The sequence below is a fragment of the Lipotes vexillifer genome, unplaced genomic scaffold (assembly GCF_000442215.2).
Source record: "Lipotes vexillifer unplaced genomic scaffold, Lipotes_vexillifer_v1.1 scaffold1815, whole genome shotgun sequence".
Lineage (NCBI taxonomy): Eukaryota > Metazoa > Chordata > Mammalia > Artiodactyla > Lipotidae > Lipotes > Lipotes vexillifer.
In genome coordinates, this window is record NW_006791807.1 from 286,619 (window position 1) to 298,243 (window position 11,625).

Sequence of the window (11,625 nt, forward strand, 5' to 3'; positions counted from 1 at the left end):
GGACCCCGCTCGCCACAGCGGGAACCCCAGCGAGTGTCCCACGAGCAGTTCCGGGCTGCCCTGCAACTGGTGGTGGACCCCGGCGACCCTCGCACCTATCTGGACAACTTCATCAAAATCGGCGAGGGCTCCACGGGCATCGTGTGCATTGCCACCGTGCGCAGCTCGGGCAGGCTGGTGGCCGTCAAGAAGATGGACCTGCGCAAGCAGCAGAGGCGCGAGCTGCTCTTCAATGAGGTGGGCCTGCTGCCCCTGCCCCCGCCCTTCACCTCTCCTCCTGGGGCTCCTCCGCCCCGTGGTTTTTGAGGGCACGTAGGGGTGAGGAGGGGAAAGGGCCTTCAGGGATGGGGTTCCCCAGGGCTGGGTTCTGGGCCCGGCTCTTGTCCTTACTCGTCACACCTCCCCAGGCTGTCTCCTCTGTCCCCACGATACCCACGGCCACAGCTGTCCTGTTCCTGGCCAGGCCCCGAGCCCCAGCTCCAGTCTCCCTTAATCCCTCTGAGCCCCACCCTCTGCGTGCCTTCCAGGCCCCTCATACCCACCAAGTCCCATTCTGGCCCCGAAGCGTGTACTCCAAACCTGCCTCTCCTGGTTCCCTGTCTCAGAGAGGCCCCGCCACTCCTGTCCACAGGCCAGAGCTCTGGACCTCTCTGGCCCCCACCCCGGGCTTGTCAGCCCTGAGCCTGTCACTCCTTCCCCCGTCCCCGTTCCTGTCCCTGTGTAGCCCATTTGCTGCTCGGCCCTGCCCCCTGGGCATTCCGCACACCACAGCCAAAGCGCTGCCACACACCCCTTTACTGCCCTTTGCCGCGCCCCCTGGTGCCTTCAGGACAAAGGCCTGGCCTCTTGGCCATGCATCTGAGATCCGCCCCCATCTAGGCCTCGCTTCTGTCTGACCTCAGGCTTTGACCCTTGAGGGGCTCACTACCAGTGAGCATGTTGCAAAGGCATACCCCTGGCTCCTTCCTGAGAGGAATCTGTTGGGAGCAGCCCCCGGCCTCTGATGCAGGAGTCCCAGGAGGACGTCAGGTCCGGGGTCGTCCGACTCTAGCTCTTGCCTCCTGACCTCTCCGCACTCCTCAGCTTTGCCCAGTGTAATGTGGCCCCTGTGAGCATCGTGTTCCCCCAGCTCTGTGAGGCTTTGCCTTGCTAGGCCTTCCTGCCCCTGAAATCTCTTCCCCCCCCGCCGCCCCCGCTGCCTTTTATCTGACCTGCCTAGTACCTGCTTGGCCTTCTGGTCTCAGCCCTGTGCTTAGACGCCCTCGTTCCAGCTCCCTCTCCCAACACCAGCCTGGCCATCAGAGCCACTCGCGGCCCAGCTCAGGGCTGGTCAGAGACCAGCGTCAGAAGTGTGGGGTGTGTGCGGGGTGGGAGCACCCCTGGAATAGAGTGCAGACATCAGGCCCACGCAGCCTTTGAGGTCTCTTGACTTTGGCCGTGGGAGGACAGCCCAGGGGGACCCCGATGAGCAGGAGTGACGGGTGGAAGCGGACCCGCAGTGTGGCAGGGCCCATACCCAGGCTGAGAGGGAGGCGGGAGGGCTCTGGTGGCAGGGGCTGGCCGTCCTCCCTCCGGCGCGCCGACCCGGCCTCCCATGCCCAGGTGGTGATCATGAGGGACTACCAGCATGAGAACGTGGTGGAGATGTACAACAGCTACCTGGTCGGGGACGAGCTCTGGGTGGTGATGGAGTTCCTGGAGGGAGGCGCCCTCACCGACATCGTCACCCACACCAGGTACTGCTGGACAGCTGGACCCTGTGACAGCCAGCCTGCTGTCTCCCCCGGCTCCCCAGGGTGGACCTGGGTCCCCCTCAGACCTCTCCCACGATAGGACTGGCCCCCTCCAGACCCCTTGGGGCGGGGCCATGTCTCAGAGCCAACAGGCTCTGGCCCCATCCGGCCCCCAGGGTGGGGCCATGTCCCCCTCAAAGCCCAGGGTAGTGTTGTGTCCCCCTTAAACCCCAGGGTGGGGCCCTGTCTGTCCCCGTCACTCACCCACCCACCCCCGCAGGATGAACGAGGAGCAGATCGCCGCCGTGTGCCTGGCCGTGCTGCAGGCCTTGTCCGTGCTCCACGCCCAGGGGGTCATTCACCGGGACATCAAGAGCGACTCCATCTTGCTGACCCACGATGGCAGGGTGAGGAACGGGGTGGCTTGGCCTTCCCCCGCCTCTGCCCAGCTCTCCCTTTGCTGGTAGGGTGTGCTCTGACCCCCGAGTTCAGTCGCGTGAGGAGCAGTAAGTTCCTTCGTTCCTCGTGCAGCAGTCCAGAGTCAGGGGTCCACGTGAGTGGGGCCTCTGCCCCTGCGGTCAGGGGCTCAGGCTGGCAGGGGCTCTGCCGTCAGCACAGGCCATTGGGAACTGTAGTCTAGCCCTGGGCCCAGAGAGGGGAGACTCCATTTGGGTGGCCAGCCTCAGGTCTCGGCCACGTGAGAACCTGCTCCTAGCCTGGCATCCAGGCGTGGGCTGTGGACTCCAGTCCTGTCTCCCATGTTCTGGACTGAAGTTCTGAGTCTGAGGTCCATGGATGAGCCTCACAGTGACCAAAACCTGCATTTATATTCCAAGAGTGAACATGATTTTCAGTGGGAGGGGGCCCTTGACTTTCACCAAATTCTTGTTGGTGATTTGCCCGCCCTCCCCCAGGAAAGTTAGGCCAGTCAGCAGAGGCAGGGGGTTGGGGGAAGGCTCAGTTTCACCGGGAGTCTCAGTTGGGGTCCACGAACACCTAAAGGTGTCTGCAGATGTGTTTGGGGGACATGTGTGAGCATGCTCTCTGGGGGTGGGAGGGTCCATAGACATCCTCAAGAGTCCGAATAGGGCCCACGGTTCCAGCAAAGGTATAAATCCTTGGTCTGGGGACGCAGCTGTTGCAGAGGCAGGCTGTGTCCCCTTGTACCCCCCTTGGACACGGTTGCATCCCTCTCACACCTGCCAGCTGAAGGTGTGCTTCCTGCCGGGAAGCAGGGGCCCAGGGCACAGCATTGGGAGCCAGCCCCAGTCTGAGCCCCCGCCCAGCCTTTGGTACCCCTGGGACTCGGGCCACTTCCCCCGAGAGCCCCAGCGCAGACCCTGTCACGGAGGCAGATGGTGCGATCTTGGGCAGGTGACGCGGCTGAGGGCCCCAGCCAGGAGACGGCAGAGCTCCCCAGAGGCTCTAACCTCTGGGCGGCATCATGGAGACCCAGCGTGTCCGAGGCCAAGGAATCAATTAGGTAGATGCCTCTGCTCACCCTGCCCCCACCAGCACCTCTGACCCTACTGCCTACGTCCTACTGCAGGTGAAGCTGTCGGACTTTGGGTTCTGTGCCCAGGTGAGCAAGGAGGTGCCCCGGAGGAAGTCCCTGGTCGGCACGCCCTACTGGATGGCCCCGGAGCTCATCTCCCGCCTCCCCTACGGGCCAGAGGTGAGCCAGAGGCGGCCGGTCATCCTGCTCGGCACTGGTTTACCTTGTGACAGTCCGGAACAGCCAGAGTGCTGGGGGTGAGGGGGCTCAGTCCCTGGGGATGGTTTTGGGGGAGAATTAGGCACGCCTGCGTGCACTCATTGCTGACTGGGTTCTAGTTTGGAGCCAGGCCGGTGCTTAGCAATGGGAACAGAATGCTGAGCAGAAGTGGCTCTGGCCCTGGCCCTGCCTGTCAGCCTGGGGCAGAGGCCACAAACTGGCCTATGTGCTCTGAAGATGCTCTTGCAAGCATTTCAAAAAGAGAGCTCTCACATGAAAGTCTGAATTTTATTCTCTGTCAGAAAACCAAGAGCTCTGGCCACGTGGAGACCAAATTCCCACACGGCAACAATCCGCAGGTGCTGAGGGGCTGCCCCACATTAGAAAGTGCAAGGGCACCTTTGTCTTGGCCATAGTCCCCACCCATCTCTACTGCCTACACTGACCTGCTTCACTCCCTGCCATTACCTGCCTGGTCTTTGAGCTGTGGCCTGTGGCCCTGAGGATTCCTCCACAGTCAGTCAACAAGGCTTGACCCAGGGCCTGGCCAAGGTGCCCTTGGAAGCATATCTTGGGGAACCCTCAGGCAGGAGTGGGATCACACTGGGAGGGGAGGCTGGGAGGAGATTCTGAGGGGCCATCTCAGTCAGGACTGCCTGTGAGTGACAAAACTATCTCAAGTGGATTTAGCAAAATGGAAGCTGTGGGTCCCTAGAATTTTCCCCCGTAGTCTTCACTCAGGCAGGTGCTCCCCTGGTCCGCACAGACATGACCCTGGCAACTCCAGGACACATCTCCCTGCCTATGAGCCCTACTGTTTTCCTGAATATTTTGGTTGAAGTCTCAGGGCTGACTGTGACTGGCTCAGCTTGGGTCCTGTGCCCGTTCCTGAACCAATTACTGTGTCCGGACTCTTGCTGATGAGGCTACCTGGTCATGCTCTATGGACTGAAGTAGGGGAGAGGGGGTTCTCCAGAGGAACCCAGGGGGAGGAGGGGGGTTAGAAAAAAAGAAGGGGATAGATGCTGGGTGGGCAGAACCCTTCAGAGGGCTCCCTGGGTGCGGAGTGCATAGGGTCCGGCAGGCTGGGTATCAGCGAGGGTGTTCAGGGCCCAAGGATTCCAGGAGCAAAGAGGCAAAGACAGAACCAGGGCCATCCCTCTGATCCCTCTGTGGGTGTCCCTCGAGCACTGGCCATGCCTGCACAGCTCAGCCCTGCTGCCCCATCCCCACCGCAGGTGGACATCTGGTCTCTGGGGGTGATGGTGATCGAGATGGTGGATGGGGAGCCCCCCTACTTCAATGAGCCACCCCTCAAAGCCATGAAGATGATTCGGGACAACCTGCCACCCCGACTGAAGAACCTGCACAAGGTGGGCCCCTCCCGCAGGCGGCAGGCAGGTGGGGGTGGGGGGACAGGGCTCCACCCTGCCCCAAACCCAAGCAGAGCGCTCGCTGGGTGCGGGCAGCACTGGGGTATGGATGGCTCCCTCCCAAGGTGGCGCTTACTGTGCGCTGGGTCACCCCCGTGTCCCCCAGGCCTCGAGTGTCTGTGTAAACTCTGTGCCCTCACCACCCCACATCCCATGCTTAGGCTGGCCTGCCTAGACGAACACAGCATAGTCAGGTCCAGGAGAAGGGCCTTCGTGGTGAAGGAATTGCCTGGTGAGAAAGGGGTGCCTCCAGGGCCCAGCTGCTGCCAGGGTCCTCAGGTCCAGGAGAAGGGCCTTCGTGGTGAAGGAATTGCCTGGTGAGAAAGGGGTGCCTCCAGGGCCCAGCTGCTGACAGGTTACTGCTGAACCTTGGAAATGGGGAGGGAATGAGCCCCTGGGGCCAAGCTCTTTGCCCCCTCCCTAGGCAGTAGATGTTGTCAGCCCATTTGACAGAGGAGGAAACTGAGGCCCCACAGTGAGTGAGCAGTGGAGCTGGCTCTCAGACCCCCTGACCCTCTCGCCTGCCTCCTGACAGGTGTCGCCATCCCTGAAGGGCTTCCTGGACCGCCTGCTGGTGCGTGACCCAGCACAGCGGGCCACGGCGGCTGAGCTGCTCAAGCACCCATTCCTGGCCAAAGCGGGCCCGCCCGCCAGCATCGTGCCCCTCATGCGCCAGAACCGCACCAGATGAGGCCCAGCGCCCTGACCCTGAACCAAAGAGCCCCTTGGGTCACCCCTGCCCTGCCAGAGGCCAGTGGAGGGCCGGCCCCTGCCCCTCCCAGCCCAGGAGACACTCTGTATGGCACTGCCCTCCTTGCTGGGGGGGGTGCGGGACCCTACTACTGAACTGCCGTTTTGATTTTGTGACTTTTAAAAAAACGCAGGGACTTGTGGGAGCACACGAGGTTCCCAGGACCCGCCAACCCTCTGGGACAGGCCCGCCCCAGTGTTGTCCTGTCTCCAGGAAGGACGGGCAGCCTTCCCATCACTGGAAATCTGCAGTGGGGGCCGCCAGGGGTGGAGACAACACTACGAAAGAGGTGTGTGTGCGCGCGTGCGCGTGCGTGTGTGTGTGTGTGTGTGCGCACGCGTTTGTGTGTACACGCATGTGTGCATGTAGAAGGTCCAGCTCCTCTGTCCTCCAGCCTGTGAGTGCGTGTCTCTGAGACCTCGCCTGATCCACAGCCCCTCCCCGCTGAGCCATTGCGGGGGTCGATCATGAATGTCTGAAGAGTGGCCTTTTTCCTTCGCCCCACACCCCTCTCTGTGGCTGGATGCGGAGACAGGGGTCAGGGCTTCCCACCCACCCCCAGCCTCTGTAGAACATGACTACTGCACCTGGAACAGCCTCCTCTTTTCTAGAAGTCTATTTATATTGTCATTTTATAACACTCTAGCCCCCATCTGGGGACGGATGGTCCCTGTCCCGCGGGGTGGCACTGGGGACAGGACCACTGCTTGAAGAATCAGGTTCCTGCCCCCTCAGCACAGCCCCGCCCACCCCTCCCTCAACTTAGTTTTACAATTAAACCAGTTTCTTGTTTTTTGTGTGTGCAGTGTGCATAGAGGCCCCCCACCCCCATCCAGGCCGTCTTGCAGGGAGAATTGATGGGGAGGGGCTCTAGGGTTGGGAGGGAGGCCTGGCTAACCCCAGGATTCCAGCCCAGTTCAGGGCCAGGGCCGTGTCTGTGGGTGGGCGGGAGTTCCATGTCCAAGCAGCCAGTTACAGGGCTGAATTGATGCCCCCCAGGCCTGGAAGCAGCCAGTTTACCAGTCCATGTGCCATGATGACCAGTTTGCCAAATCTGCAGTTTGCTGGAAACCTATTTTAAAGGTGGTCTGGAGTGCATTCAGTGAGTAGGAACTGATCCTTGGTGAGCTGATGTTAGGAAACCGGTTAACAGGCAGATGGGCTGCTGGGGCGTTGGCTAAGACAGATGGACCTGGAGCTGCCAGCCTCGGAAATATTCCATTGGCCATGTCCTGCTCTCCAGGCTGAGGCTGGGTCCCAGGGAGAGGAGACAATCGGCTGACAGGAGACGGCGCTGCCTCTGCATTCTGGGCGATGGCTGCCCCAGGCCACTGTGGGCTCGGTGTGTGTCCTTCCCAGCACCCTGGGAGGCGTCGGGGCAGCAGCGGCCTCCCGGGGGCACTGAGAGACCAAGGAGGGGACCCCCTTCCCAGAGCCCTCCAGGCGTCACCAGCACCAGGGGCCTCAGTCTGGTTTGTGGGCTGGAAGTGTGCGGAGAGGAGCCAAACCTAGTCCTGCCTCGCCCCCACTGTCAGCCCCTACCCCACAGCACCCCTCTCCACAGACCCTGAGCCCCCCAGGGATCCAGGCACTGTTTCTGTGACAGCCTGGCCAAGTACACACATGATCTAGATGGATAAACACAGATTTAAAGCATAGTGCAGGACGTCCCTGCTGGCGCAGTGGTTAAGAATCTGCCTGCCAATGCAAGGGACACGGGTTCGAGCCCTGGTCCAGGATGATCCCACGTGCCGCGGAGCAACTAAGCTGGTGCACCACGATTACTGAGCCTGCGCTCTAGAGCCCGTGCTCTGCAGCAAGAGAAGCCACTGCAGTGAGAAGCCTCATTCTGATGCCCCCTCAAGTTTGACAACCACTGAGCAACCAACTACAGTTGCTCTCAGTTAGAGGCCAAGGAGTGGGGGACTCAGTCCTGCCCAGTCAGCAAGGTCCCAGCTTCCTTCCATCTTGCTGCTCCTCCATCCTAGGATTGTTACCTCTCCCACGTGAATAGGAGGGCACACCCCTTCATTTTAAAGGATGTGACCCCAAAGCTTTCACCATTGCCTCCTTGGCCTGAGCTTAGTCACTTGGCCACACCCAGCAGCAAAGGAGGTTGGGAAATGTAGTCTTTATTCCGGGCGACTGCATGTCTAATTAAAACTGCTATTACTGGGACTTCCCTGGCGGTCCAGTGGTTAAGACTCCACGCTCCCAATGCAGGGGACATGGGTTCGATCCCTGGTCGGGGAACTAAGATCCCACATGCTGCATGGAAAAGCAAAAAAAAAAACGCTTCTGTAGAATCGTGATCCTCCATCCCTGCTATTCACTACATTCTCCAGGCTGCTGCAACGAAGATCCCGCGTGCCGCAACTAAGACCCCATGCAGCCAAATAAATAAATAAATAAATATTAAAAAAAAAAAAAAGTGAAAGGTAAACTATAAAGTTGATAGAGGAAAATAATTGATGAGCTAGGGGCAGAGAAGGACTTCTGAAAACTCCCCCATAGAAACAAATTATGAAGAAAAAAATCAATTTGATCATACCAAATTAAAAGGCCAACAGGGATGTGTGCAGGTGCTCAAACCCATTAGTAATCAGAGAAAAGCAAATTCAGCAATGAGCTGTCATATTAACAGTACGAATCTGGTAAAAATTAAAAGTCTGGCTTAGTCAGATGAAGTGCTGCACATACATATCTCGCAGTAATTCCGCTCCTGGGTGACTTCCCAAAGAAATTCTCCCTTGGGACCATGCAGTATTTATGCAGGATCTGAGGGCGCAAGGCAAGGGCTCCTGTGAAGCCATCAGGAGCCAGGGGCCAAGTGTGCCCATGGGAATGGGGAGCCAAGCCAACCAAGTCTGTAAATCAAAAATTGTGGGCATAAAATAATAGTCCTCATTTGGCAAGACCAAAAAAAGAGACTCATTTACGGAACAGAATGGCTCACAGCGAGGAGAATGGAAGAAGGAGTGGGCTAAAGGGAAAGAATGAATGAATGAGAGAGGGGTCTTGAGAAGAATAAAGGCCTTGAAGGCCATGCTGAAGGTCTGTTCTGTGAGCAAAGGGCAACCCCCTTTGGTGCGAATTGGAGTCTGGTCATAGGTATATAAAATGAGAATTATCCAGGCAATTATAACATGCAGCCAGGATTGAGAATGGCAGTTTATCTGCCACAGTAAGTCATTGGTGACCTCAAACTCGTGCCTGCCTCCTGCCAACGCCCCAGAACGAGAAAGGCCCAGGAATCATCTCACACCTTCCCCCATTTCACAGATGTGGAGACTGAGGTCCATGGAGGGGAAGGGCCTGCCCAGGGTCACACATCCTACGAGGGCCAGGCCTGAAGTCCTGGGTCCCTCACTGGCTTTCTGAGCCAGGCCTCAGGCTGGGCGGTGGGGCTGCAACAGTGAGCAGGACAGATCTGGTCCAGGAGGCTCCAACTCTGATGCCCCAGGGCCAGGCAGGTGACACTGGGGACTGGGGAAGTGGCCACACACACGCCCCTTCGAAGGTCAGTCACTTAGGGCTCCTTGGCCTTGCGGGGGTTTGGTCCAATGATGCAAAATGTTCTGATTTTCCTCAAGAGATCCTCATTTTCATGTGAAAGCTCTTGAACTCAAAGGTAGGCAACTTACGAAAAACATTTAACAATATCATGTGGGCCAAGCAAAATCAAGGGAATAGTTAACATTCATCAAAACCTTACTGTGTCCAGCGCTTTGCTGAGCTCCTAGTTTTACCTCATTTAATCCTGTAGTGGGTTAATGTCCCCTCCCCACTCCACCCCCCAAAAAAACCAGATGTGTCCCCGTGGAACCTGTAACTGTGACCTTATTTGGAAAAAGGGTCTTTGCAGATGTGATTAAGGACCTTGAGGTGAGGTCATCCTGGCTTATCTGGGTGGGCCCTAAATCCAGTGACAAATGCCCTTATAAAAGAAAAGCAGAGGTAGACTAGAGACACCCAGAGAAGACCTTGTGAAGACAGGCAGAGATTGGAGTCCTGTGGCCACGAGCAAAACTGCACTGGGAGCCCCTAGAAGCAGGAAGAGGCAAAGAAGTCTTCTCCCTCTAAAGCTCTAGACTGAGCAAGTCCTTGCTGACACCTTGATTTCAGACTTCGGCTTCTAGAACTGTGAGAGAATACATTTCTGCTGTTTTAAGCAACCCAGTGTGTGACAATTCATTATGGCAGCCCCAGGAAACTAACACAACCCTCCTAGCAGCCCTCCAAGGAAGTACCTTCCTTGTCCCATTTTATAGCTGGGAGACTGAGGAACAGAGACTCGAAGTCACCAGCCTGAGGTCACACAGCAAGAAAGTGGTAGAGGCAGGGTTCAAAGCCATCACCATGCCACAGCCTCCTGAAGACTGAGCAGGACCTCCCTTTACAACCGCACCTGAGGGACCACAGGTCTCAACAGGAAAGGGTCAACCTCTGTCTTCCAGGGCCGCCAGTCAACTCAACTAGGCCAGACCCCAAAAAAGGAGACTCCGGAAGAAAGATGGCCACTCCAGGAGAAGACTGAGAGGTATTAGGCCTGGGGGGACAAAATGGGGCAGCAAATAGGGTCCTGGCCTGTCATTTGGGGAGGTCAGGACCCCTCACAGCCTTTCCCCGGATGACCAAAGGCATCTACAGAAGTTTGGGCACCACTGGATTAAACAGAGTTAAACTCTCTCTCCCTTTCTTCCTCCATCCCTCTCTTCCCCACAGCTTTATCCCCGACTTTCTGTCTCCCTCTGTCTTTCTTATTCTATCATTTAATCTTATTTAGTGTTTGAACAGGTAACTGAAGCCCATGGTACAAAATATAGAAGATTCCAAAGGGAATAAATTGCAAAGTCAACCTCCCTTCCTCTGCATCCCCAGCCTCTCAGTCCCCGTCCCCAGAACCAGCCACCGATGCAAGTTTCTTGTATCTGCTTTCAGAAATGTATGCATATACCAGGAAATACCTACGTGCATATACTGATATATGTTCCACTTTGCGCAAATGTTAGCATACTGTACACATCCTTCTACACCTTGTTTTTTGCGACCTAACAATGTATTCTAGTGGTTGATCCCAGTCGGTACATAAAAAGCAGCCTCGCTCCTGTTAGTGGCTGGGTAGTATTCCGTGACGCATACGAACCTTGATTCATTGAAACAGCCTCTGTTGATGGACATTCAGGACGTTCAGCCTGCGGCTGTTTGCTGTTCTAAACAATGCCACAGGAGAGACCTTGCACGGACTTTCTATTTGGCAAATTTATCTGGTGTGCGTACGCCTCGCCTCCCCTGCCTGCCTCTGGACTCCCACCTGCCCTCTGTCCCAGGTAATGCCTTGTGGGTATCTCTGACCCTCTGGATCCTTCCCTGGATCTGATCAACTCCATCCCAGTCCCCATAAGCATCTCTCCTTTTGTCTGTCTGCTTCAGCCTCTCTAGATCTCTCTACCTCTCTTTCCTTCTGTCTTCATCTTCATCACTCTGTCTGGATGTCTCTTTGTTTTCCTCCTTACCAGCGTCCCTACTCTGTCTCCCCTCCTCCCACCCCTTCTCATCTCCTTCCTTCTACCCCAACTCATCCCCCCCTCTCTGTTGCCGCCTACAGGGTGAAGCTGGCTCAACACATATCCCCACCTCAGAGCCCAGTGGTTTATATTTGGGGGATGCGGCACCCAAGCTAGCACACCTTTCTCCCACCCTCACCCCACGCCTGACCTGGCTGGGCTCTCCCATCCCCTGCAGCCCTGGTGGAGAAGCCACCATCGGCTCCTCCAAGCCCTCATGCCCGCCCTCCAGGACATCCCCCCCCCCCCCCCCCTTTCTTCCCTTCTTGCCTTCTTCCTTTCTTTTCTTCTTTCTTTCTTTCTTCCTTCCCTCCTTCCTTCCCTCCCTCCTCTCTTTCTTTCTTTCTTTCCTATTTCCTCCTACTTATACTAATTCTCTCTACTTTCTCTCCCTTTTATTCTGAGCCGAGTGGATGAAAGGCTCTTG

General features: G+C 57.2%; 1 protein-coding gene across 2 annotated transcripts in view; it reads left to right on the plus strand.

Moving 5' to 3' along the window:
• Positions 1-5,571, plus strand: part of PAK4 (p21 (RAC1) activated kinase 4) — a 9,843-nt gene extending 4,272 nt beyond the window's left edge. For both annotated transcript variants that reach the window (XM_007464687.1, XM_007464686.1), the window contains 6 exons: positions 1-237; positions 1,603-1,736; positions 2,014-2,140; positions 3,283-3,408; positions 4,686-4,820; positions 5,416-5,571. The exon at positions 1-237 is cut by the window's left edge and continues 19 nt beyond it. In XM_007464687.1, the coding sequence (XP_007464749.1) occupies positions 1-237; positions 1,603-1,736; positions 2,014-2,140; positions 3,283-3,408; positions 4,686-4,820; positions 5,416-5,571 (915 nt within the window). The remainder of the gene's footprint in view (positions 238-1,602; positions 1,737-2,013; positions 2,141-3,282; positions 3,409-4,685; positions 4,821-5,415) is intronic.
• Positions 5,572-11,625: the final 6,054 nt, after the last annotated feature.